The sequence below is a fragment of the Dendropsophus ebraccatus genome, chromosome 5 (genome assembly GCF_027789765.1).
Source record: "Dendropsophus ebraccatus isolate aDenEbr1 chromosome 5, aDenEbr1.pat, whole genome shotgun sequence".
In the NCBI taxonomy this organism is placed as follows: Eukaryota; Metazoa; Chordata; class Amphibia; order Anura; family Hylidae; genus Dendropsophus; species Dendropsophus ebraccatus.
In genome coordinates, this window is record NC_091458.1 from 124,844,367 (window position 1) to 124,870,163 (window position 25,797).

A 25,797-nucleotide genomic window follows, 5' to 3' on the forward strand; every position below is an offset into this window, starting at 1 on the left:
TTCTAAGGATGATATCGATGAAACGGAAATTCTAAGAGTTCAGTGATTTGCTAGGTCTGTACAGCGTGGCCTTTGCTGCTATCTTATTATTTTAAGATTTCTATTTCCATTTCGTTTCTTAAAAAAAAAAGAAAAGAAAAAAGGATTTGTTCCTTATCAGTGGTTTATGGTAATATAAGAGACGACAGAGGACTGCATCCTATGTGCTACTCTCTACTGGATACGAGAAGATTCACATAAATGATATTATGGCTGTCAGTCACCGCACTGTCGCATTACATTAATAATCAAATTAATCCAATGGCTGAGAACAAATCAAGTAATGCGTAAATGTACAAAGAGGACAAAACTCTAACATTGTAAAGTACCAGCAAACTAAGGAGGATAGGCCGACTGAATAACCTTTCAATTAACAGTGTTCATTTTTCATGTCAATGGTGTGGTTACCTACATGAAGTATGCAGCTTCCTACTGTATATCTGTCCCAGTAAGAGAGACCCCAGTAGTAGAGTATGCCTGCTGCACTGACCTCCTCCACCTGTCCCAACTGCTTACTAAAAAAGTCATACAGAGGACGTTATGTAGAACAGAACACCTGCTGACATGAAGCGTCGAGGCTGCGAATAGTGGGTGAAGCATCTACATGTTGTGTAGATGAAGCTACGCTCTATTCTAAAAACTTGACTAATTTGTTAGGGAATATGACAAAGAAATGTTGAGAAGGTGCTTTTATTGATTTTAATAATTTGGTTGTTGTCAAATCATGTCATTTTGTGTGGGGTGCACTCTTTATGTGCCTTTTTTCCTTTGTGTGCTAATGGTCTCTTGTATTACACAGTTACACTACTGGTACAAGGTTAAAGCCTCTTATCTTTTGTTGTGCAGAAGGACATAGACGACAATAGACCGTGTCTGTCCCCTTGAGATGAACGTGAAACATTACTAAGTGCACTTTGACCTTTGAAGAGATCATTCCACAGGGGCCTGCTATTGTCTCCTCTATCTACTGGTGACAACAGACACAACAGGAATTCTCAGCTTAGGGTCCTATTCCACGGGCCGAGGAGGGCCCAATCAACGATGTAAACGAGCGGCGATCTGCTAGATCGCCGCTCGTTTACTGGGCCTAGTCCACGGCCCGATGATCGTTGAGCGAGTCCTGCAAGGACATAGTTACCGATGTCCTTGCAGCATCATACATTACCTGTCCAGGCTTCTCCTCCGCTCTGTCTTCATTCCCGGGTCCCGCGCACTCTGTCAGCTGACAGGCCACACTCAGCCAATCACAGGCCGCAGCGGTCCCGGCCTGTGATTGGCTAAGCGCTCCGTCAGCTGACGGCCATTCTGAAGATAGAGCGAGCGGGACCCGGGGATGAAGACAGAGCGGAGAAGAAGCCTTTGCCAGGTAATGTATGATGCTGCTGCTGCTTGTCAAATCGTCGGTCGTCCGCCGCGCACCGCGATTCAACCGTAGCGATGCGTGGTGGGGGAAAAATGATTTTAGGTCTGGCCCTAAATGAACGATCAGCCGATGACACGATCATCAGCTGATCGTTCTCTCTATTTCACCGAACGATAATCGGCCGAATCGGGCCAAATGGGGCCGATCCGGCCGATTATCGTTACTGTGGAATAGGGCCCTTATTTTAGCCCCAGTGGTGAGAATGAAAAAGTGCAAGATTTCAGGATAATTTTATAATCATCTTTAAAAAAAATGTTCAAAATAGAAACATTATCTAAAGCGACTCTGTAGCCACTGTGGAACCCCCCCCCCCCCCAACTACTTATTCCTTGCTGTAGCTCAGGCGAAGTCCTTTCTGGTGGTATGTTTTGTAAAGCAGGTTAGGCTTTCATGAGGCAGAAAATTCAACTTTAGTAGCGGGGCTGCCGTGTCTAAGAGGCGGGCCGAGAGCATTCGTGCCCTAGTGTAGCACCGCCTTTGTGGTGTTGCTGGTAGTCTCCCCCTGCCTCCCGTTCTGCCCCCTGCCCGACTTTAAAGGGTTCCATGTGAATGCACATGCAGCGTTTTTTTGAGCTTCGGCGCCGATGTAGTGACATGGCCGGGTCCGCGCCACCTCTGTGGTGTCACCTCTGCCCGTCTTCCACGCCCTGTTTAGTGACGCTCTCGGACCAGCCCCGGCTCGCATGCCTGTCAGCGGCCATTCAGCCCCATCGCATACCATGTTGGCGCACACTGCCTACGTCATCTTGTTGAGTTCTTGGGATCAGATCCCGTGCAGGCCACATGCGCATTTACATGGAACCCTGTGAACGCAGGCAGGGGGCGGCACGGGAGTGCAGCGGGAGACTACCAGCAACACCACAAAGGCGGCGCTACACTAAAGCACGAACTCTCTCGGCCCGCCTCTTAGACACGGCAGCCCCGCTACTAAAGTTGGATTTTCTGCCTCATGAAAGCCTAATCTGCTTTACAAAACATACCACTAGAAAGGACTTCGCCTAAGCTACAACAAGGTATAAGTAGTTTGAGGCGGTTCCACGGTGGCTACAGAGTCACTTTAAACATTATTTTCTGGTAAAATATCCCTGGTAAAATTGTTCTGTCACTAAGCTGTTAAAGTTTTATTATGTCTACACACCCAGAATCTTATATCACACATACGATAGATTTTTTTTTTTTTTATCTGTCAGGGTTTGAGTGTTCAGAGGAATGACTGGGGAGATGACTGCGTTGTCGCATGATCCTCTTATTGCTCTGTGTCTGTGTGAAAAGACATGCACCATAGACTTATTATGTGACAGAGCCGAGAGAGGACCGCACTAAACGCTGGCTTCTTCTCCTGATCTCCTTAACTCTCAGACCCCAGCTGATCAAAACTATTTATAAAATCAACTGTTTATTTTTGTGACAGTGCCTTTTTAACAAGCCATATTTTTGTAGCTAATAGTTAAACATTTTTTGGACGACCTGTGCAATAACAAGCAACAATAAAACATTTAAACCTTATATTAAAAATATTTTTTAGAAAGCACCTACCTTCTTATGAGCAATAAGCATACAATTTGAGTGTTCATGTTCACATGCCACTTCATAATCAGGGAGCATATCTGCCAACTCTTGGACAAAATGAACAACCTCTTCATGCCAAGGTACATTTGCCATGGTTAGATTGCTAGCAGAACTCTCACCACAATAGGTCACGCCCTATAAAAACAAAATCAGAATATAAAAAGGCTACTAAGAATAATTTCATCGATATGCAACTAAACCTTCATAAGATTAAGTAGTTCTAACTTTGACAGCTGTATTATATTAGCCAAACAAAAACCTTTCACTCACATAACTACATAAAACCTACTGCAGTAGTAAACAAAAAGGATAACAAAAAAATAAAAAAATCACTAGCAATCACGTGTTAAGTGTAAAGAATGACTATATTTGCATAACAGTCTAAAGGCCCTATTACACAAAGCGATTGTCGGCCATATTCGGTTGTTGTGTAATTCGGTCACTGTGTAATAAAAGAAAACAATCAGCCGACATGCACAATGTCAGCTGACCATTGTCTTTCAACAGGCTGAAATGGCAATGATCTGCTGTCTTCGCTCTGTGCAATAGGAGCGGAGGCAGCAGACCACCACTGTCCCGTATGGGCTGCCCGGACGATCTGTTGATCACCCTGGCAGCTTTCCCACCCCGCAGCTCCCCGGCTCTTACCCGCTCGCTGTCGTGTGTAATAGCGCCAGCAGCGAGCGGGGGTACGAGGAGCAAGCGACAGGCCGGCGCTCACTTGCTCTCCACATCCCCCCGTGTAATAGGGGCTTAACACCAGGCAGTCTACTTGGTCTTCTGATTGCGAGTCCTAATGGAGCTGAGAGCAACCAAAGAAGCATGGCAATCTCTTAGCTCTGAAGTAACTTTGTTCTAGTGAACGGCAGGGGTCATGGTGGTTGGTTCTATGGCAATTGGACATTAGAGCCTTATCCTAGCAAAACACCATCAATGTCTTTGATGAGGCAACCCTTTCAAGCCACACAACATATGTTCAATAAACTTGCTGATGCACAATAATGTCACACATCTATACGTAGCGAGAAGAAAAACAAGCTAATTCATTAACTTAATCAGTAAACTTGTTCTCTTTCCGTGTAAAGCAAACAATAATAATTACCCAGCTGGATTTGATCTCGGTATAAAACTTGCAGTGATTGCAGAACATTGAAAAAAATAAGGAACATGATATCACTATAGTCTCATAAACATTAAATACTACTTTGGTCCAACTGTTTGCAATTCTATATAATGATTCTTCTTGTTCACAAGGGCATTGTTCTAAAACGTACAGGCTAGATTTACAATGTACCTTTTTCCTTAAACCTCACTTATTGCTACTCTTCGACTGTAATTGTAGTTTTTGCCTTCAGTTGCTTCCTTGTTAAAAAAGAAAGCCGCAGGGTGTAAAATAAGTTTAACAACCATTACATTAAATATCTATATCATAAAAATGAAACTGTCTGTCTGTATGTCTGTCCCATATAGACTTCCAAACGCCTGAACCGTTTGACCCCAAATTTGGCACACAAATACATTGGGTGCCCGGGAAGGTTACAGCGAAGGTCCTGTCCCCGCTAGATGTACAGGAGAGGAGGGGGAGGGAGAAGAGCGCCCCATAGAGATGAATGGGAAAATCTCCACACTGCACACACAGATGACATAATTAGCTGCAGCTCTGCCCAGAGGAAACGGCAGTTGGGAGCCTTAGCAACCAATAGGATTACTACATTACTTTTCACAGGGAGCTGTGGTTGCTAGGGCAGCTGCCTCACAACATCCACAGTACATGTATACAGGGCCCCTACTCCATCTATACAGTACATGTATATACAGGGCACTACAGGTATACAGGACCCCCGAACTATATACTTCAGGTATACAAGATCTCCACCAACTCTATACTACAGGTATACAGCACCTCCACCAACTGTATACTACAGGTATACAGGACCCTAAAACTATACACTACAGGTATACAGAACCTCCACCAACTATATACTACAGGTATACAGGACCCCAAAACTATACACTATAAGTATACAGGACATCCACCAACTATACACTACAGGTATACAGGACCCCAAACTATACACTACAGGTATACAGAACCTCCATCAACTATATACTACAGATATACAGGACCCCAAAACTATACACTACAGGTATACAGGACCTCCACCAACTATACACTACAGGTATACAGCACCTCCACCAACTTTATACTACAGGTATACAAGACCTCTACCAACTATAAACTACAGGTACACAGGACCACCAAACTATACACTACAGGTATACAGGACCCCTGAACTATATACTACAGGTATACAAGACCTCTACCAACTATACACTACAGGTATCCAGCACCCTTAGACTATAAACTACAGGTATAGAAGACCTCCATCAACTATACATTACAGGTATACAGCACCTTCACCAACTATATATTACAGGTATACAGGACCCCCAACTATACAGTACAGGTATACAGGACCTCTACCAGCTATACACTGCAGGTATACAGTACTTCCCAAACTATACAGTACAGATATACAGCCCCCCCCCAATTATACACTACAGGTATACAGCCCCCCCAACCACACACGACAAGTATACAGGACCCCCTCAACTATACACTACAGGTATACAGCCCCCCCCCCCCCCAACTATACACTACAGGTATACAGGATGATTGTTTGACATTTTTAGTATTTCTAATGTGCATAAGCTACAATTTACATAAACAGTGCAGAACTGTCAGGTATATAGGGACATATAGGGCTACTGGCGATTTCCCCTTAAACAAAAAACAAGAACATAGATTGGCCTCCTAGGTACCTTAGAATAAATCTAATTAACACACTGACACTTTATACCCAGGCAGCGCCAGGTACATTTTCTAGTTATTTATTTTTATTTTTTTGATAAATCGATAGTACAGGAACTTGGGTAATTAGCCGAAAAATGCATTTTTATCATGAAAAAGCAGTTTGAAGCTCTCCCCCTGTTTTCATCGTTCTCTTTTGGAGAGGGGAGGCGTGGAGGGAGATAAGGCACCAAAACAAGACAACAAAGGGTTAATTTACAGCTACATCACTGGGCTATCTCCTCTGACAGTCAGCACTGACCTCTCTAACCTCTGAATACCGTTTTCACACAGGTCCTGCTGTATAATCCTTTATTCTCTGTTGGCAACTAATCTCCCTTCTCCCCTCTCCATAGAACAGACAGGGCTCGACTGATGTAAAAGAGTCGATATTTCCTGATAATGAGCAGTGAATATGAGAGAGGAGGGAGGGGGGACCTGGGGAAAGGATTTTTGAATGCAGATAATGGCATATTTGCCTAATAAACCTAATTACAAAGTTTCTTAAAAATGCCTGTACTATTGATTTCTGCTTCTAGCTTCTGATCAGTTTAAGATGTAAAAAATAACGTAAATCAAAACACACACACACACACAGTGGTTCCGCTGTACTCAACCACAATCTGTTCTGAAAGGCTGGTTGAGTACCGAGCACATTTTTTTTTCTTATTAGCAGTAATGTAAGTGGGTTTATTTGGTTCCAACATTCACCAATAGCTAAACGGCAATGTCATTGTGTGTGATCTGTGGTGTGTTGCAGAATGGCTTTATACAAGACTGGGTGCCCATATGGTTGAGTTCTGAAGGTAAACAAAACAAGTGTTTCCGCCATTCATTTATTCACTTCTTAGATTTTTTTTTTTTAAATCAACTGGTGTCAGAAAGTTATACGGACTTGTTAAATACTTCTATTTAAAAATCTCAAGTCTCCCGGTACTTATCAGCTGCTGCATGCCCTGCAGGAAGTGGAGTTTTCTTTCCATTCTGAAAAAAAAAATGCTCCCTTCTACCACCTCTGTCTGATTTGCTACCGCTTTGAATATTTCCTGGCAACAGAGAAAACCTTGTCAGACTGGATAGAAAACTCCACTTCCTACAGGGCATACTGCAGCTAAAGCTTCGAGTGTCCAGGCATGATGGGAATTGTAGTTTTGCATCAGCTGGAAGCACAAAGGTTCCTCACCTCTGGTAAAGGGGATGCTAAGGTGATTGGTGAGGGTCAGACTGCTGAGACCCCCGCCATTCACCAGAATGTAGGTAAAATGTCGGCAGTTTGGAAAAAGAATTACAACGGACAGATTCTCTATAATGCTAATACTGAGAGGGTCTTCACACTTGAAAACAAATGTTTGTTTGTTTTCTCCTTAACATATAGGTCTATTGGATAAAACAACTAGGAAGATGATGAGATCGATTCAGGTGTGAAATGTGCATCAGATGCAGAAACCAGTGTTTTCTAGTTACATGAAAATACTAAAGACACAAGGAAGGGGTTTGTATAGTTAGGTAAAGTAAAATAAGGGAGATTTGATCCCTAATATTTGTGATATTTATAAAAAGTTTTTACATTTGTTGCTAGGACTAAAACATTGCAGAAATAAACCAGATTTTCTGCAGAGGAACCAAATCCAGGAATAGGAGATATAACCTTGATAAGCAAAGTAGTATATCATCTTACCTTAACTTCTATGAAGTCAGGATTTCCAAGTTTCACAAGCTCTGCATAAGCTTTCAGCTCATCCACATTCCACGCCTTCACAAGGGTTAACCTGTATACTGTCCTTTGTTGCTATAAAGTTAAAAAAAAAAAGTATTTTAAAAACGAATCAAAATATCTATACATATAGTACACACATGAAGCATACTAGTGCAACAATGTAAATGATTTAACAATTTAAACTAAAAGGATAGATTACCCCATTAACCCATTATAACACTGGCATTTAAATGCAGTTAAAAAGCCGCCAGTGGCTGGATTGTCCACTCACAATATGGTCGGGGTGGGATGTGATCCCAGAAAGTTACGAGCCGGGGCCTCAGCGACACTCAATGGTGAAGCAATCGAACTTTGAAAACATTGATCAGGGCAGTACACAGGTACAGCATTGATCCCTTTGAGCAATCATTGTATTGCTCATAGGTGTCCCCTAGAAGGACTGCAAATTACTGTAAAAAAAGAAAAAAGTTTAAAAAAAAAAAAACCCTTGCCATAAAAGTTGAAATCACCCCCTTTTCCCATTCTATAAATAAAAAAATAAACACATTTTATATCACTGCACGCAGAGTTAGCCTGTTCCTGATGTCGCATGGCAAATGGTGTAAGCACAAGATACAAAATTGATAAATTTTTGTTCACATCACATCCACAAAAAATTTTGATAAAAAAAGTGATCAAAAAGTCGCATATATGTAAGCAAGCTACCAATTGAAAGTACAGATCATAAAGCCCCATAGACCAAAAACAAAAATAAAAGCATTAAAAGAAATCATAATGGAGCAATTTTAACGCTTTTAAAAGCAGTAAAAATTAGGAACATAAATAAGAAGTCAATTTCACCACAGAGTGAGCAGTGTAAAGACAACTGTTACCTTGTACAGCACAGACAAAGCACTCAATTCATATTTAACACACAAGTCATATCATTGGTACCAAAAATACATTAAATTCTTATAGAAAATTATACTGTTGCATATTTCCACTATTCACATAAAATACACACCCCATTGAACTTATTCCAGATTTAAGAATGAGTTTGTGCAACTTTCAGCCACAGGTTGTTTGACAACATTTTACAGTGGAACAAGAGCAGTCCGATTCTAAGCACAGAGCCCAAAGAGCCCTGGTTGAAAAGGGTAAAGTGCTTATTGAATAGACAAATCTATTCTGTTTCAGTCTCTATAGAGGCCTATGTGCAGTGTTCAGACAATTGATGAATAGGAAAAATCTTGCCCAGGGCATTTCTAATGATGAGGAGGGCAAGGATAGATTGAGAGGCGGTGCAGGTCTAGGGCACAGACACTCTAGGCCTCCCCAATTTGACACAGCGCTGCAAGATTAATAGTTGTTTAGGACAATAAATGAATCACTTGCCGAACAGAACCCAGAACAGATTTTGGATTAAAAGCAGCTATCAGGTGCAAGCAGTTTAGGGGGGAAGATTGCTTTAACCATCACCTTCCCCTTCTTTGCTGATCCGCAAAATACATAGAAAAAAATTTTTGCGGACAATTGTACATATAATATACGGTCCTGAAAAAACTACTGAGCGTGTTAAAAGTAGCTTTAGGGTGCATTCACACCTACAGGATCCGCAGCAGATTTGATGGTGCAGATTTGATGCTATGTTCAGTTATTTAAATGAAATCTGCTGTGGATCTGCTGCAGATCCGCAGCAGAAAATCAGCTGCGGATCCGGTAAGTGTGAACGTACCCTTACACTGGATGTGACTGCGAGAGCACCAGATCCTTTTCTACAATGATGGTATCTGTAAATATATACTATTAGAAAAAGATTAATTCCTATAAAGCAATAAGCCTTTTTTGGTCATTAAAAAACAAAAAAAATGTCTTTAGTATTGCACTAGCTTTATAGTATTACTGGAATGGCTCTTGACCAAATGACACATGTATGAATAAAGTTAATCAAACTGCACTGATGTGATGTGAAAGTTTAAAATGTGTGACCTACTGGTAACAGCCTTTTAATTATTGTGTAAGAAACACACAGAAAATAGCTGGAAACCAACAGCACAGCTTCCCTTTAGCCAAAATCAATGACATTATAATTCCTGCTCCTACACTGAGCCAAAATAATGTAACGGTCACAGTAAAAAATCTATACCAGAACATAAAACAAAGTAGACTTATAGATTGGGTGGCAGCCGCAGCACTGTACCTACATGCATATGCTGCTTATCCCCCTTACTCCTACATGGGAAAAACCTACTGCAAAAGCAAATCCGATTAGAACATTCTTTGGCTTTCATTGTCTTTCTGTTCATGTGGTACAGGAGTCTAACCCTGGTGTGCTTTTCTGCTTCTCTTATCAGAAAAACAAGATCATAGATTCCAGTTCTATAAATACTGGCTATATCAAATAGCCATGGATAAAAAAAAAAAAAAAAAAGACAAATCAAACGTTGCTAATGCACTTAGCTGCACTAGAACATTCACAATGGCCAGTTCACGTATGAGTCACACATTTTACCACAGGACACTGGTCAGATTTCTGAAGTCTTGTTCATAAATAATCCCCCTATGCTGGAGACGTGGGCAGAAGGCAGTGAAATGTTTCTGACGTGGGATATTAGGGCAGCTAGTGAACGCCTTATTGCAAGCTGCTATGGAATCTTTTCACTAGCTTACACGCTGGAAAACCTGTGATGCCTAATGAAAAAGCATTCAGATTTCCTAAATGCTCAGGGTTTACAAGAACAATCATATGATTATATTTTTCATCTATGTTCTGCAGATACGGTCCGTACATGGACAAAGTGCTACAGACCAGACCTTGGAACGCTCTACATCATTATTCATTATCATGCCATAAGCTCCGAAACCGTTCCATCTCCGTGGTACTGTACTGAGATGGCTGTGCATGGACAGTAATTATGGGAAACATATAAATGCCCCCTAAATGTGGGTCTTGAATCCAGTAAAAGCCTGACTATGGTTAAATGTATATTCTATGCAAGCAAAGGCTCAACCCACCAAATGCCCTCTTTTCGTTTCTAGTAGAAGGGCTGGGACAAGGCAGTTTGGTACATGCTACTTTCACATGCCGGAAGTAGTATAGGCAAAGTAGCCTTCGCTCTGGGAAGCTCCTCTGCTTTCTGTTCTGCACTGATCTCCGTTTGAGGCTTCCAAAATAAAACTATATTTTACATGACTGCCGCTTATGCTCTTGTTTCTCCTTTGAGGCTGTTACGGAGGTATGATGTAGAGAGCAGAGCATCTGCAAATGTAACGGCACATCAGCCATTCTTTGTTATGCATCAATTTAGTCAGAATAAAGTTACTGTGTGGTTACAGAGGTTCTGGTGCTGTGTGACAGGAGAGCTGACCATACAATGCGAGCAGCCTCAGGATTCTCTGCTACTGAATGTGGACACGCAGCAGCTGTACACATGCACAGTGAGGATTTGACCTGCTCCATGTCTGTGAGCACGCAAAGGACTGAGACTTCCTGTGTTTGGTCTTTTTTTTTTGTTGAAGAAAATGGATTCTTGTCAGGACCACAGAAAACGTACGAAATCCACTAATGTGCAAGGTGCAGATGGTAGAACGAGTGGAGTGGGAAACCACATAAGTGGTGCATGGGTAGTTGGTGTCTCCAACAAACCACCTAGAACCTCAGGTCAGTTACCAAAGAAAAGGTTTTAATAAACGTAGCCACGCATTTCGGCACCGAAATCAAACAGTGCCTTTCTACAGCATAACAGACTCAAGAGTACCAAATCCTTAAATAGTGGTACAAGTCCCAGGTAAACACTTCCAGTTACATCAGTACATTGCATAAAGCCTTTAGCAAAAACAAATCAATGTATGATTTGTTTTTGGTTTTATGCAATTTACTAATGTAACCAGAAGGGTTTACCTGGGACTCTGACGCGGCTCCATTGATTGTAGTGCTTCAGGCCAGACTGATGATCAGGAATAGACCGCCTCCGTGCGTGGGAACCGGGCTGCTGTTAAAAAAGGGACCGTGGCACCAGCATTCCGGATGTAAAGATCTTGAAGCGATGTACCTGCTGGTACATTTACTTTAAGGACAGTTGCTCCCAATACTTACATTTAGGGTCAGTTCGCATGGAGCAAAAGTGGCAGAATTCTACGCCATTTAATCCCGCCTGCCTCAAAACTACACTGTTTCTCTATGGGACAGCGGAGAGTGACGGGAGCAGAGGCACTAGAGCCCGTAGCGAAATAGTGTCACACTGAGGCAGGTGGAATTCCGCCACTTTTGCTCCGTGTGAACTGGCCCTTACGGTTCAAAATATTTTTATTAAAAGTTTTACACCAACCAATAAAACAGGGAACAGGTATCATTCTTAATGGGCAGTAACACATGAGCCCAAAACAAGTAAGCAAATATATGACCAACCATCAACATAGACATTAAACGTAATCGGTGTCGACATGTGCTACCAAGGAAACAGGGGGGGGGGGGAAGAGAATAGAAAGGTGCAGTAAGAGAGCTCAACGTTGGCACACATAGGACACCAACACATCAACCCAAACTAACAGAGAAAGATCTTATAGTTTAAAGGGGAACTCCACATAAGGAAAACTTGTTTTCTATTAAGAGTACATTAAAAGTTATATAGATATGTAATATAATGTATATAAAAATGTGTAAAATAATGTATATAATGTATTACCATATCTGTGCAGTTCTGCCACACTGGTGAAACCCAGGAAGTGAAGAAAAATGGCCTCTGTGCAAACTCACATTGTCTCCTGCTCCCTCTGCTCTCCCACCTTAGGAGACAAATCTTCCATGCCTCTGTCTCACATTGTGTGTGTTTGCAGAGCACAGGCTGATGATGCAGACAGGTGGCAGGGTGTGATGTCACAGGAGGAGGGGCTGGATCCCCCAATCCCCTGAGTGATTCACCATCTCTGACTGACCAGAAGCAGCTGCTGCACGGATTTCACTGATTGTTTGAAATTAGGGCTGTGTTCACACATGTTGGAGTGTCATTGCAGTACCGCAGCGTATTCACAAAAATGATGCAGTACACAATTAAATGATGCTAAACGGCAGAGGGGATCAGAGCCGGCACTGCCAATCCCACCTGGAGAAAAAACGAGGCATAAACAGTATATTCCATGTAAGTATTGGATAAAATCCTTATTGTGGGGCTCAACTTCAAAGATAAAAAAAATGCTCAATCATAATATGTGCATGGAAAGGAAAAGAAAAAAAAAAATCAAAAAGTTCTTCACTTTATTTCAATATCAGCGTTACAGGTAGAGAATACAGTGTGCTGTGTGGTGTTACAGGTAGAGAATACAGTGTGCTGTGTGGTATTACAGGTAGAGAATACAGTGTGCTGTGTGGGTGGGACCACAATGAAATGATAAAGTACTGCAAATAATTCAGAAACACAATGAAACTGCAGTGTGTGAACACAGCCTAGATGTTCTGCAACAGATTTGGGCGAGGAATGGGCAGGGTGGAGGACTGGGATGAACAGCTGAGGGAAAGCAATGCATTCTGGAACCAGTACTGCATTCTGGGAACTGCTTAACCAGAAGGTACAGAAACACAAATAACAAAAACACCAACAAATGGATTTTTGGTAGTTTCAAAACTGGGATATATAGGTAAGCAATGCTATATGCTTCTGCAGAAGTTTCATTTTTTTAACCTCTACCTAGAGTTTCCCTTTAATTCCTGTATCCTACTGGCCACTGTCAACTTATGGGTTTGGAATCAATGCCTTCAACCACTCCTCACCAGAGATCCCTGACACAGCTCCTTCTGCCACGCCAGTAATTACATTTATTTCTGGGAATGCTGATCCTAGTATTGGTCCATTGTTATGGGGCAACTGCTATGATTAACCCTTTCATGACCTGGGATCATTAATTCCTCAATGCTCCGGTCGTTTTAAGACATCAGCTTATGGGATCATAATAGAGATGAGTGAACCGGGTTCGAGTCCGTCCGAACCCGAACGATCGGCATTTGATTAGTGGCGGCTGCTGAAGTTGGATAAAGCTCTAAGGTTGTCTGGAAAACATGGATACAGCCAATGACTATATCCATGTTTTCCACATAGTCTTAGGGCTTTATCCAACTTCAGCAGAAACCGCTAATCAAATGCCAAAAGTTCGGATGGACTCGAGCATGCTCGAGGTTCGCTCATCTCTAGATCGTAATGAACCCATAAGCTGATGTCACTATGTCTGCCCCCTCTTCTCTGTCCCCTGCCGCTGTCATAATCTTGTGACAGCGGCAGGGGAGAGAGGGGAGGGGGCAGAGCGCACGACCTCTCGAGTCCTGCCTTCCCTCCCTCCCCCCGCCGGCCTCCGTAGCTAGAAAGCCTAAGGCTTCCAGTTTCCATGGCTACCATCGGGGCTCTGCGATCAGGCTTTTCAGGCCAATCACAGGGTGTAATAGTGCGTTTACACAGAAAGATTATCTGACAGATTACCTGCCAAAGATTTGAAGCCAAAACCAGGAGTGGATTTGAAAAGAGGAGAAATCTCAGGCTTTCCTTTATGACCTGATCTCTGTTTATAGTCTGTTCCTGGTTTTGGCAGATAATCTGTCAGATAATCTTTCTGTGTAAACGCACCATAACCCCTAGAGCAGGCAAAGGCCGGTGACATAGTAAATAGACCAGAGCTTGTCTCTATCAGTGCACTGTAAAACACATACGCCTTTTTTGTCATAAATAACAAAAAAAAATTAACAAATAATTGTCTAACGCATCAAACTGAAGATGATGAACTAAATCTACAGTTGCTAACAGACACTACTGAGTGATGCGGAAAGGCAACCAACGCTGACTGTCAGTTTGTGTCAATACCATAAAAAAAAAAAAAAAACACCAAATATAAAAACAACCACAAAATCCAAAAGTTGGAAATTTCTGAGGCCTGTTGGCAAAGAAAGGAGCACACTAGTGACACATGGGAAATTTCCAAGATCTGCAGATCTGGAGTAATAATTATTGTATGTGAAGGTTTCTGATAATACATACTATGTTATGGAAAAATAAATATTACAATTGAAATTTTGCAAAAAAAAATACATTTTTATATTCCACATTTTATTCCACATTTTTCTTTAAATTCCTCTGAACCATCTAAAGAATTCTGAGCAGGGACATTTCTTTCAAAATTGCCAGGGGGTGGGTGAAAAAAAAACATGCACTTACCTCCCTGGCTCAAGCGCTGGTGTCCGCTGTCCTCTGCTCGAGTTCCCTGGTCCCTGACAGCTTCCAGGTGTAGAAAGTGGACTTGGGAGATGAGGTTTTAGGCCTGCTCTGCCAGTCAGTGGCTGTAGCTGTGTCTTGCCTCTGCGGGCCTGACACGTCCCAGGTTCCCACTTATCCGCTTCAGGCCCTGGCCACTTTCTGGTCTATCAGTACTGTAGCCGGGGAGGTAAGTGCATGTTTTTTTTTCAGCCACCCCTCCCCCGCCCAGAAATCTCCTTAAAAAATGTTCCTAAACCCTGCTGTGAACTCTTTGAGAGGTTTAAAGGGGTAGTGCGGTGGTAAAAAATTATTCACAGACTAACACACATTACAAAGTTATACAACTTTGTAATGTATGTTTTGTCTGTGAATGGCCCCCTTCCCCGTGTCCCACCACCCCCACCTGTGTACCCGGAAGTGTGGTGCGCTATACTCACCTGTCACGTGCCGACACCAGTCTTCTATCTTCAGCGAGTGACGTCTTCTTCGGGCGGACGGCGAACAGCTCCGACTGTTCCGAATGCCGGCCGCCCTCTGCAGCGTCATCCGATGCTCAGCTGCGATTGGCTGAGCATAACTGTGCTCAGCCAATCGCGGCTGAGCAGCTGATGACGCGGCCGCGTCATCAGCCGCGATTGGCTGAGCATAACTGTGCATAACTGTCCTCGACACGGATCAGGTAATGTATAATGCACCACACTTCCGGGTACACGGGTGGGGGGACAGGGGGAACGGGGCGATTCACAGACATAACATACATTACAAAGTTGTATAACTTTGTAATGTGTGTTATTTTGTGAATAATTTCTGAGCGCCGCACTACCCCTTTAATTTTCTTATGGCAGTTACTAACTAGCATACAGGTCTCCTAAATCCACTTAAATGGATGATAGAAGTTAACCAGCAAAGTTTCATAAAAATTTCCAAGTCCACTAATATCCTTAAAAAATAAAGGAACGCTTTCGTAATGATTACAACATAAAGTCGACATTTTGTAAATGAGAAGTAACTCACTTATAGGACATTACTTTTATTTATTAGTAGAGAATTCCTAAATTTCAGACATGCAAATTTTTTAAAATTTTTGTTTTTCGGGAATAATAATAGCTGAATATATAAAAAAAATTTCCACTAAAAGTACAATGAGTCACAAAAAAAAAAACCACCACAATTTACTACAAGTTACTACAATATAAAAGTAAGACAGATCAGATTTGAAAAATGGGGCTGTGTCCTAAAGGGGTTAAATGGCTAAAAAAAAATAAAAACACAAAGTGGTGGAAGGTGCTACATAGAGCGAACCTCGAGCATGCTCGAGTCGATCCGAACCCGAACTTTCGGCATTTGATTAGCGGTGGCTGCTGAAGTTGGATAAAGCCCTAAGGCTATGTGGAAAACATGGATATAGTCATTGGCCGTATCCATGTTTTCCAGACAACCTTAGAGCCTTATCCAAGTTCAGCAGCCCCAGCTAATCAAATACCAAACGTTCGGGTTCGGATCGACTCGAACCCGGTTCACTCATCTCTAGTGCTAAAACAACTTAAGATTCCTCTTTGGGCTCTTCTAATGAAAAAAAAAACTGAGATTCTACTAGACATAAAAAAAGGCACCGAATATATGTGAAATTTCAGATATTTCCTCATACCATGCCCGAAGAAGAACCCCAAATTAGACTGAACGCTTGCCATGTAAAATTTATTTTATTCCTCTTTTCAATGTTATTCATACTTTTGTTAGGTTTTATTAGGTTTAGTCACATATTCAATTAGAATTGCCAATAAACTGATGGTTGCCATGATGGAAACTATAAAGCTAGGTTGGAGTCAATCGTGGAATGGATTTGGCATTGGTGTCACTTTTGGTTCTTCTGCTCTTGTGGTGGTACAGAAAGACAAAAATTATGCTAATGCAAATGTAAACCCAACTTTATTTGTTGTTTTACAATAGCCTGTTTATAAAAAAAAAAAAAAAAAGTTATGAAATACATAACTCAATGTAGTTTCAAAAGGTAGAAAAGCACTTTGAGGCCTAGTTGACAACATAAAAATAAGGGCAAAAGATGGCCGTATTTGGATAAATACAGCCTGAAATAATGATCATGTTCAATATTTTAGGCCCCATTTATGCAAATACAGACGTATTTTGCCCTTATTTTTACGTTGTATGAACTACGCCTAAAAAGCAACCAACAACTGGTATTACACAAAACTGGGAATTAAAAAGACATAAAACGATGGGTAATTTCTCTTCAAATTATCTAAAAAAATAAAAAAAATTATTTCCATTGCATACAAAGGCTTGAGTTGCAAACTGTAATGGTTCATTTCACCTTTACTTCAGCGGCAGAATGCCCTATTGATAATCAGGAGCATTAATCAAACCTGAAGCGGCTCCGTTTCAGCTGGATTCATACATCTCAGGTAATCAGCAATTGTACAGTGAAAAGTAATAAAAACATAACATAGTATACACAAGGACACTGAAGGACAAGTACAAAATGCGATTCGTTAATGCCCACAGGTCACTTGGGGAAGGAACAAGACCCATGTATTTCATTCTCATCGCTATGAGAGCACAAGGCGGTGTACTAAAATGCAATGGAGAGAGGGTTTGGATTTATTTGTCACAGCCAGGACACATATAAAAGGGTAACAGTGCACAAAATAGAGATGTTAGATTAAATAGCACATTCCTTCCCAAATAGAAATGTGGAATTTGCTATAAAAAAAAAGCAGAAAATGAAATTCTGAAAGTTAATCTTTTTTTGTTTCACTTACAGAACAAAGAAATAAAAAAGTGTGAACAACAATAGCCTGGTATAACTCCTATGAAAGTATGCAGACTTTGAAGGAATTTAACAGATTAGTAAGGTGACTAATGGTAGTTGGGAGGCAGCCTCCAGATTCTTAGAAGTTACTTTTGCTTTTCAATTATCTTTTTATTAAAGAGTTACAAAACCTAGAAATCAAAGACTTGCGTCATATGCAGGTATTACGTTAGAGAGTAGTGAATAGGCTCAGGATTGCATTGTCAATAATACAAAGCATTAAATTGATAGCAAAAGCTCATGACACTGCTAACATATTGGCACAATTTATAAAAGAAGTGACATGAAGGCAGTATGAAATAGCAGAAGAGGGGTGAAATGGAAAACAAACTCAAAATAAGCCAAATAAATTCAAGGATTATGTTTTTGGAATAAAATTGGACTATGTTTTGTGTAAAAGAACTAACACTTTGGACTTTACCAGTTTTATGTCTTTTCTGCCATGTTGTTGGTGCATAGATAACATGGAGCCATGTAGGTTCAGAAAAGTTGCATAATGTCGCGATTGCTGCAATTAACGCAAGTCACAGAAAAATAGAACAAACAATGCATTATTAACACAAAATAAACTCCATGGGGAGATTTATCAACCATGGTGTAAAGTGAAACTGGCTCAGTTGCCCCTAGCAACCAGATTCCATCTTTCATTTTCCAAAGAATCTGTGAGGAATAAGCCAGTTTCACTTTACACCAGTTTGATAAATCTCCCTTTGCAACAACTGGAGGGCTGAAAGTTCTCTATCCCTGGTCTAATGTGTATAAGCACCTTAACATTCGCAGAAACCCTAAATCTACAGGATGCCCCCCCTCCATACATTGTAATAAAACTGCAATGGGCTATTAAACTACACATCAGCTGTAAGAGACAGACAGAGAGAAACCGTACCAATAGGCAAAAAAAAAAAAAAAGTGACCGCCAATAAAGTGAATTTTTAAAAATTTTTGTGTACCAGGTACAGAACTGCAGCAACATAGAGGAAGGGTAATAGGCAACATGTGTTTTATCTCCCTTTCTCTTTGCTAATGCCCATTTGAAGAGTTATAATATATTTTATTTTTTTCAAGGAAGCTGAAGTGCACAGTGATGCTGAGCAGCATGCAGACAGGGAGGTAGTGGGAGGCGTGCATGCTGGGGCTCAGCATCCCTTTTATGGCACTTTAGCTTTCAAGGATAAAATGCAATTTTCTAACACTACACATGGCCATCAGCAAATAGATTACATTTTATCTCCTATCACTTATCTACCAGTGTCTGCAACACTGTACCTGGTATGAACCAGGCAGCGCTTCCCTTTTAATGATGCAAGTGCATCTCCAGAGAAAAAGTTTATGGGTAAACATGCAAATAAAACCATTTTCATCACACACCAAGTATGAACTGTAAGACAAGTGATTCTAAGTGCTCGCGGGCAGGGTCTTCTTCCCACGTGTACCAGTCTGCCATTTGCCTTCATGTAATGTGTTTTGATCTTGTAATGTTCCTGTTTGTTCCCCCCTATTGCTGGGAGGGAGGGAAGGAAAGGACATTAAAAAGTCCATTCAACAGCAGAGTAGGAAATATAATTGAAAAAAAAAAAAAAAAATGTTCATCTAAATATGTTTTTATTAAAGCAAAAGGAGATTGGTTATTGGGGTGCTGCATAAATAGAGCCCAAATAACCAAACACTAGATATGCTCTACTTTGCTAATATACCCTTTGCTTCAATTCTGCCATTCAGTGTTAATATCAGAGACCAGAAATGTAGATATAAAAAGGAGAAGTATTCAGCTTCTAAACATCAGAAAGCAAAAAAATCCCTTTTTTTGTAGACAATATGCAACACCGAGTCTTTTTATCATGTACCCTTTAGACACCAACATCACATTATACAAGCCTGGCTCACTAAATTGGACTGCTCAGGGACAATTTCATACAATTTCTCTGCTCTCAAAGCAACTAATCACAAAATTATAACCAATAAACCTTTATATACTGTAAATACCTGCAACGCTGCACAGCTGATCAGCTTAAAAAGGACACAGCTTAGATGGAAAATTCAATAGACTAAACCAGAACACACACACACAAAAAAATACTGTGATGGGAAAATGAACTCCCAGCAAGTTGATCCTCTTTCCCGAGGAATCACTTTGATAAAAAGAGTAGAAGATAGCGTGCGTTATATATTAAAGCATTTCTGGTTACCATGGAAATAGCCTGGACAATGCCAGATGTGACACAGCATGGAGCGCAGGGTTCTGGTTTCTATTCTGATTATGTGATCACTCATTTCACTCTGTATTGTTCTAACTGGAGAAAGTGAACATACTGGTTTCAAAAAGTTGCCATAGAAAGCCCACACTGGTAAATAGAATATATGCAGGCTATTTGCAGACCTATTCTAGCTGGCGCGCAAGCACGTTTTTAGGTTTATATTTACCGAAATTTGTGATGTTATTACAGTATATACAATTTTTAGACCCTATTTTCTCATAAGGCATTACAGATAATGTAGACAAGTCAGAAAGGCCACACTAATACCAACGACAGTGTAACGGTAAAGCCTCTTTGCCTGTCAATCTCCTCCACATAGCCTGATCATAAAGAGCATTGACTAGTAATGGCTGCCTCCACTACGATGCCTACTTAGAAGTTGCTTGTGTTGCTTGGTGGCCCTTTTCTCTGCCAGCGGTGCCTGTGGGCTTTGGGGGGGCCCATGGCCCCCCTTCCCTTCTTGCGCACGCATTGTGGGGTTGGTGTCCGCTGACCAGCACAGTGTTGTTTGGTTAGGGACTCCTATGTATCAGAGACCTGCACTTGGTACATGAGGCAATATGGTTTGATCGAATTATATACTAACTTCTAATATTGGGTTTTAAATGTAGCTGAACAATCTTTTGTGTCAACCATGGGCGCAATGTGCAGCCATTTCTGTCCTTTCGGCTTCTGTCATTGGCATGCCCTATATGTCTGATTTAGGGAACGTTCACAAGTACCATATGGTGTAATCTGCTGTAATTCTGATTACTTAAAGCCTACGACCCTCCATCCTCACAGCGGATTTTCAGTCCACTGCGAAAATATAGTGCCACAGCCTTGTCAAACTTGAATATTTAGCTACTGTGATGTTAATAATATAGAGACCATGGTTACCTGTCCATTCTCCCCCGATGCCCTCATTCTTGCATGTCGTGGTCCCCCACTCAGTGACAGCCCACTCAGCCAATCAACAGAAGGGGAGGGACAGTGCAGTGATTGGCTGAGCAGGCCATTAGTGAATAGAGGATCTGGGGGGCACTGCACAGGAGAATGGACAGGTAAGCATGATTTCTATTTTTTTTTACATCACAGCAGCTAAATATCTACGCTTTACTACATTCTTGCAGCTAAATGCCATTTGACTGCAAGAATAAAGTGCCATAGTAATTAGTATCGCAGTATCGCAAAGGATTTTACTGCAAAACTTGCAACATGAAATCTACTGCGATACGGTTTGGATCTAATCTACTCTGCACAGCCTGGAACAAACATGGTACGAAAACTAATTAAAAAAAAAAAATATTGTGCATTGTCTGGGTTAATATTTTCCCATAGTGACAAAACATCATGAGGAAATTAGTACTGCAGTTTAAATTTTGCTGTATAAATAAATACAGAAACCCCATGCTATGTAGAGATTCACTATCATTGCCATAAAGCTCTTGCGATTATTGGACAATACGATTCACAATCCTCCCGTCCAGATAAAACCATAAATATCCATTACGGGAGCAGCAGGGGATCCCGAGATCTAATTAGTAACTGGGAACACTGTGAGCATAAAACAGATTGTGCATTTGTAGATTGGTTTTTCAAAAACGCCACCCAGCTTTGTAATCATGAGTTTCTAATGCTTATTGTAACCAAAAAAAAAAGCTTACGATTCTCCACTCTGATCCTGCTTTCTTCAGTTTAATTCTTATCCAACAATCATTCATTTCAGATTTGACAAAAGCAAAATAAAGCACTACATCCTCAAAAGCTGGTGCCGCCCTACTTAAAAAGGGTAGAAAAAAAATCTCTGATAAAGACAGGTTCCTCCATGTAGTGAGACTTGCATACATCTGCGAAATTATCAGCCTGATACATTGACTTCAGTGGAAAGGTGGCTGCTTATGCAGAATGTCCTGCTATGTTTCCACTACGTTTTTTTTCTTGTCTGTTTATAATTTTTCGAAACTTAGTGTGAACATTACCTTTTTAGAGTCAGTTTACACGTACAGACTCGCAGCGTAAATCTCGTCAGGTCCTGGCAGTTCACGGTCACTACATACTCGCAGCTGTCTGAACGACTGCTGCGTGTATGTAATTCTGCCGGCCCCTTAACCACTTCTGCTGCCGACCGGCTCCCGCTCTCCTCATGCACAGGGTCCCGCTGTCCTGCTCTCCCGCCCAGCCAATCAGTGGCTGCGGCTGGGCAACACACTGATTGGCCGGGCGGGAGAGCAGTACGCCGGGACCCTGTGCAGCGAGGAGAGGTAATGTATACAGAGCGGGAGCCGGGCGGCAGCAGAAGGGGTTAAGGGGGCGGCAGAAACACATAAACGCAGCAGTCGTTCAGAGTATGTAGTGACAGTGAACTGCCAGGACCTGACAGACTCGCATCGAGATTTACGCTGCGAGTCTGTACGTGTGAACTGACCCTTAGAGAGTTCATTTATGTGGGCTCTGTTGCAAATTTTTCAGTTTTCCAATATACTCTTATTTATTTATGTTAACTTTTCTATGTTTAAAATCAATGCTAAACTAGGGGCCTCTCTTCCTGTGAAAACTCCAGCCCATGATTTCTCCTATCTTAAGAAAATGAGACGTTAAAAAAAAAAATAAAAAAAAAAGTAAAAAAGGACAGCCATTCCTGAGCGCAAACAGAGCAGGACAAGACTTTAAATGTGCAGGTCTTCATTTGGCTGGGGACACTGCAGGTAGCCTGCCTATCCTTGCCTCTCCTCCCCCAGAGACCCATCATCATCGCTGCCCGCCCTGTAAGCTCCTCCCGCTGATCTGGCACCTGTCAACACTACTTTTTCTCCAGCAGCCTTTTCATTCAGCCACAGACAATGCCAGCAGCCTGCCCAGCCTTGTTTTCCTCCCCCAGACCGCTATTACCACCACTGCTTGCCCTGCAACAACCTCCTCCTGCTGGTATGGCACGCGCCTCTGCACAACCTCATCTCAGCTCTCCTAGATTCCCAGAACTGCCGCCTCCTGCTTGGGTTAACCCTTGCACGACCGTCAGGACTCCCCAGCTGCAGCTAGGCATCAGCATCTAAATTATAGTCTATATACACATCAGAATGTGAAATGGGTGAAATGCTGCAGCTGGTAAGCCCTGCTCTGGTCAGGCGGTGGTTAACCCAAGCAAATATACTATACCAAGCAAAACTACTATATTACTGCCTTTACTTGGCCAGATGTGAGGGCAGATGACATCACTTCCTGTACACACCCAGTGCAGGAGAACTGCAGATATGGTGAGCAGAGGAATGGGGTTAATTGCTGCCAAAGCAAAAAATTTAAACAATAAAAAGGGTCTAGGAAGGGTCAGACATTACCCTAGCAAGTCTGCATTAATTCTTTGGTTTCACACACGGCAGGTACATTTCAAAAAGATTCTGTCACCTGGGAAACAAGTATTAAAGTGCTGACATGGTCTTATGTGTCTGCACAGACTATACTGCTCAATTTACCAGCCCCTCCCCCCCAGGGTACTATGCTGTATACAGTCATCAAGCCTTACTGTTGGCACTTGTCACCTGTCATTTATTTTTGTGTAGCAGACATTGTGAGATTGTGAAATTTTTGGTCCTACCTTTGTCTTTCACGGACCTTTCTTTGTATGTTGTTTGTTTAGATTTCCAATTCTCTTCAAAAATTTTATAAAACCTGATTATACATAAAGCGCTGACATGGGTAAAGAGCCGGTTAGTGAAATGGGACTAACAGTACCGGTTTCATGTCCATGGCCACATTTTCAATAAATAAGTCTTTGTTCCCATTGTGAAGTTTCAAGTCAGTTTCATGTGCCCTGCCCTGTAATGCGTCTATCCTCTTTCCTAGCCCACCCTCCCCTTCTTTAAAGGACAGGCCGGTGACTCTACAGGCAGCTGTAGAAAACTACATTAAAAAAAATATTACTTTTCTTAAAGAGTAGTAGGTGCTTGGAACAAACTTCCAGCAGATGTAGCTGGTAAATCTACAATAATAGAATGTAAACCTGCTTGGGATAAACAGATATCTATGCTAAGATAATAAGTAGGGAAATACTAAAAGAGCAGACTAGATGGACCCAGTGATCATCTTCTGCCGACAATCTTCTATGTTTCTATGTAAGTAGACAATTAAGGCAATTAATCTCACCAACTATGTCCTGCAATTGGACTACACGGTACATGTACAGGATTTTAGCAGATCTCGGAGAGGTGGAGGGCAGGCTAGCACAAAACATTTTTACTACTTCCACATTATACACAAATTTTTAAAGCTTTTTGCACATTTTAGGATAGCCTTGCACCAGTACAGATATAGTGGCTGCTATCAAGCAAGGCTGTGGAGTCAGTAAGCTGCAGCTCCAACTCAGACTCCGACTCCTGAATTTTATCAGGACAGACTCAGACTCCTGTTCCTTCATAAATGGCCAGTCAGATACCAGGGGAGTTATTTATCACACTGGCTCAGCAGCTTCTCCCTAATGTCCTACATGATCCTGGGACGACTTCTGAGGGAATAAGGAAAGATATAAAGCAGCTTCTCCTGTGTGTGCAGTGGATGCAGCCAGTCTCCAGCTTCCATGTCCTGAACTACTTAGAACTAGACTAGATGGAGCAGGTGATCTTTTCCTGCTGACAGTCTTCTATGTTTCTAAATAAAAATATATACCATACACAAAGAAACACTGCTAACAATGCCAGATCCCTGTGATAGAGTTCAGCCATAGTGATATACAGGGGGTCACACATAGTGATATAGAGAGGGGTCACACATAGTGATATAGAGGTCACACAGTGATATAGAAGGTCACTGTGGGGGCACGCAATAGCACGCACGCACACACAGCCTGCTGCAGCCATAGCATACACACACACACACACACAGCCTTCTGCAGCTATAGCACACACACACAGCCTGCTGCAGCCATAGCGCGCACACACACACAGCCTGCTGCAGCCATAGCGCGAGCGCACACACAGCTTGCTGCAGCCATAGCGTGCGCGCGCACACAGCTTGCTGCAGCCATAGCATACACACAGCCTGCTGTGGCCATAGCATACATACACACAGCCTGCTGCAGCCATAGTGTACACACACAGCTTGCTGCAGCCATAGTGTACACACACAGCCTGCTGCAGCCATAGTGTACACACACAGCCTGCTGCAGCCATAGTGTACACACACAGCTTGCTGCGGCCATAGCATACACACACACACAGCCTGCTGCAGCCATAGCGTACACACACACAGCTTGCTGCAGCCATAGCGCACACACACAGCCTGCTGTAGTCATAGCACACACACAGCCTACTGCAGCCATAGCAAGCACACACACACACACACACACACACAGCCATTGAACACTGAAGAAAAACACACAATCTTCTCCCAGAGAGAAAACACCACATTGAGGACAGAGGTTACTGCTGCATTACTTATGTCTTCTCCTCCTCCTCTATATTACACAGGATATCTTCATATTACACTGCTGCTCATATACAGTCATCCAGCATCCAGGGAGAGAACAGCACAGATCTCCCCCCACACAATGGATTCTTGCAGCTCAGAAACAAACTGCCAAATAGTGACCGACAACTTTTCCCCGACCACCCTTGTATAATAGGGCCAGTGTCCTATTGGAATGTTGCTCATAATATATATTCATGAGCAAAACTTGGTACATTTTTTTTCAGACTCCAGCCAAAACTAGCTCCAACTCAGACTCCACGACTCAGACTCCGACTCCACAGCCCTGGTATCAATAGCATAATTGTGGAAGAAAATTCAGAGAAATTTAGGCTTTAAGATAAAAGACAAATTGAAGCATCTCTGAAGTGGTCCTTATTAGGGTCCCTATGGGCTGGTTCATCTGCAAGACAATACTATTTTAGGCTGGGTTCACACTACGTATATTTCAGTCAGTATT

At 42.0% G+C, this 25,797-nt stretch overlaps 1 protein-coding gene across 1 annotated transcript in view; it reads right to left on the reverse strand.

Moving 5' to 3' along the window:
- Positions 1–25,797, reverse strand: part of LOC138792983 (S-adenosyl-L-methionine-dependent tRNA 4-demethylwyosine synthase TYW1-like) — a 131,970-nt gene that overhangs the window by 9,009 nt on the left and 97,164 nt on the right. Inside the window, exons 14-15 of the mRNA XM_069971180.1 lie at positions 7,561–7,671; positions 2,999–3,166 (exon numbers count right to left, since the gene is read on the reverse strand). Of these exons, the coding sequence (XP_069827281.1) occupies positions 2,999–3,166; positions 7,561–7,671 (279 nt within the window). The remainder of the gene's footprint in view (positions 1–2,998; positions 3,167–7,560; positions 7,672–25,797) is intronic.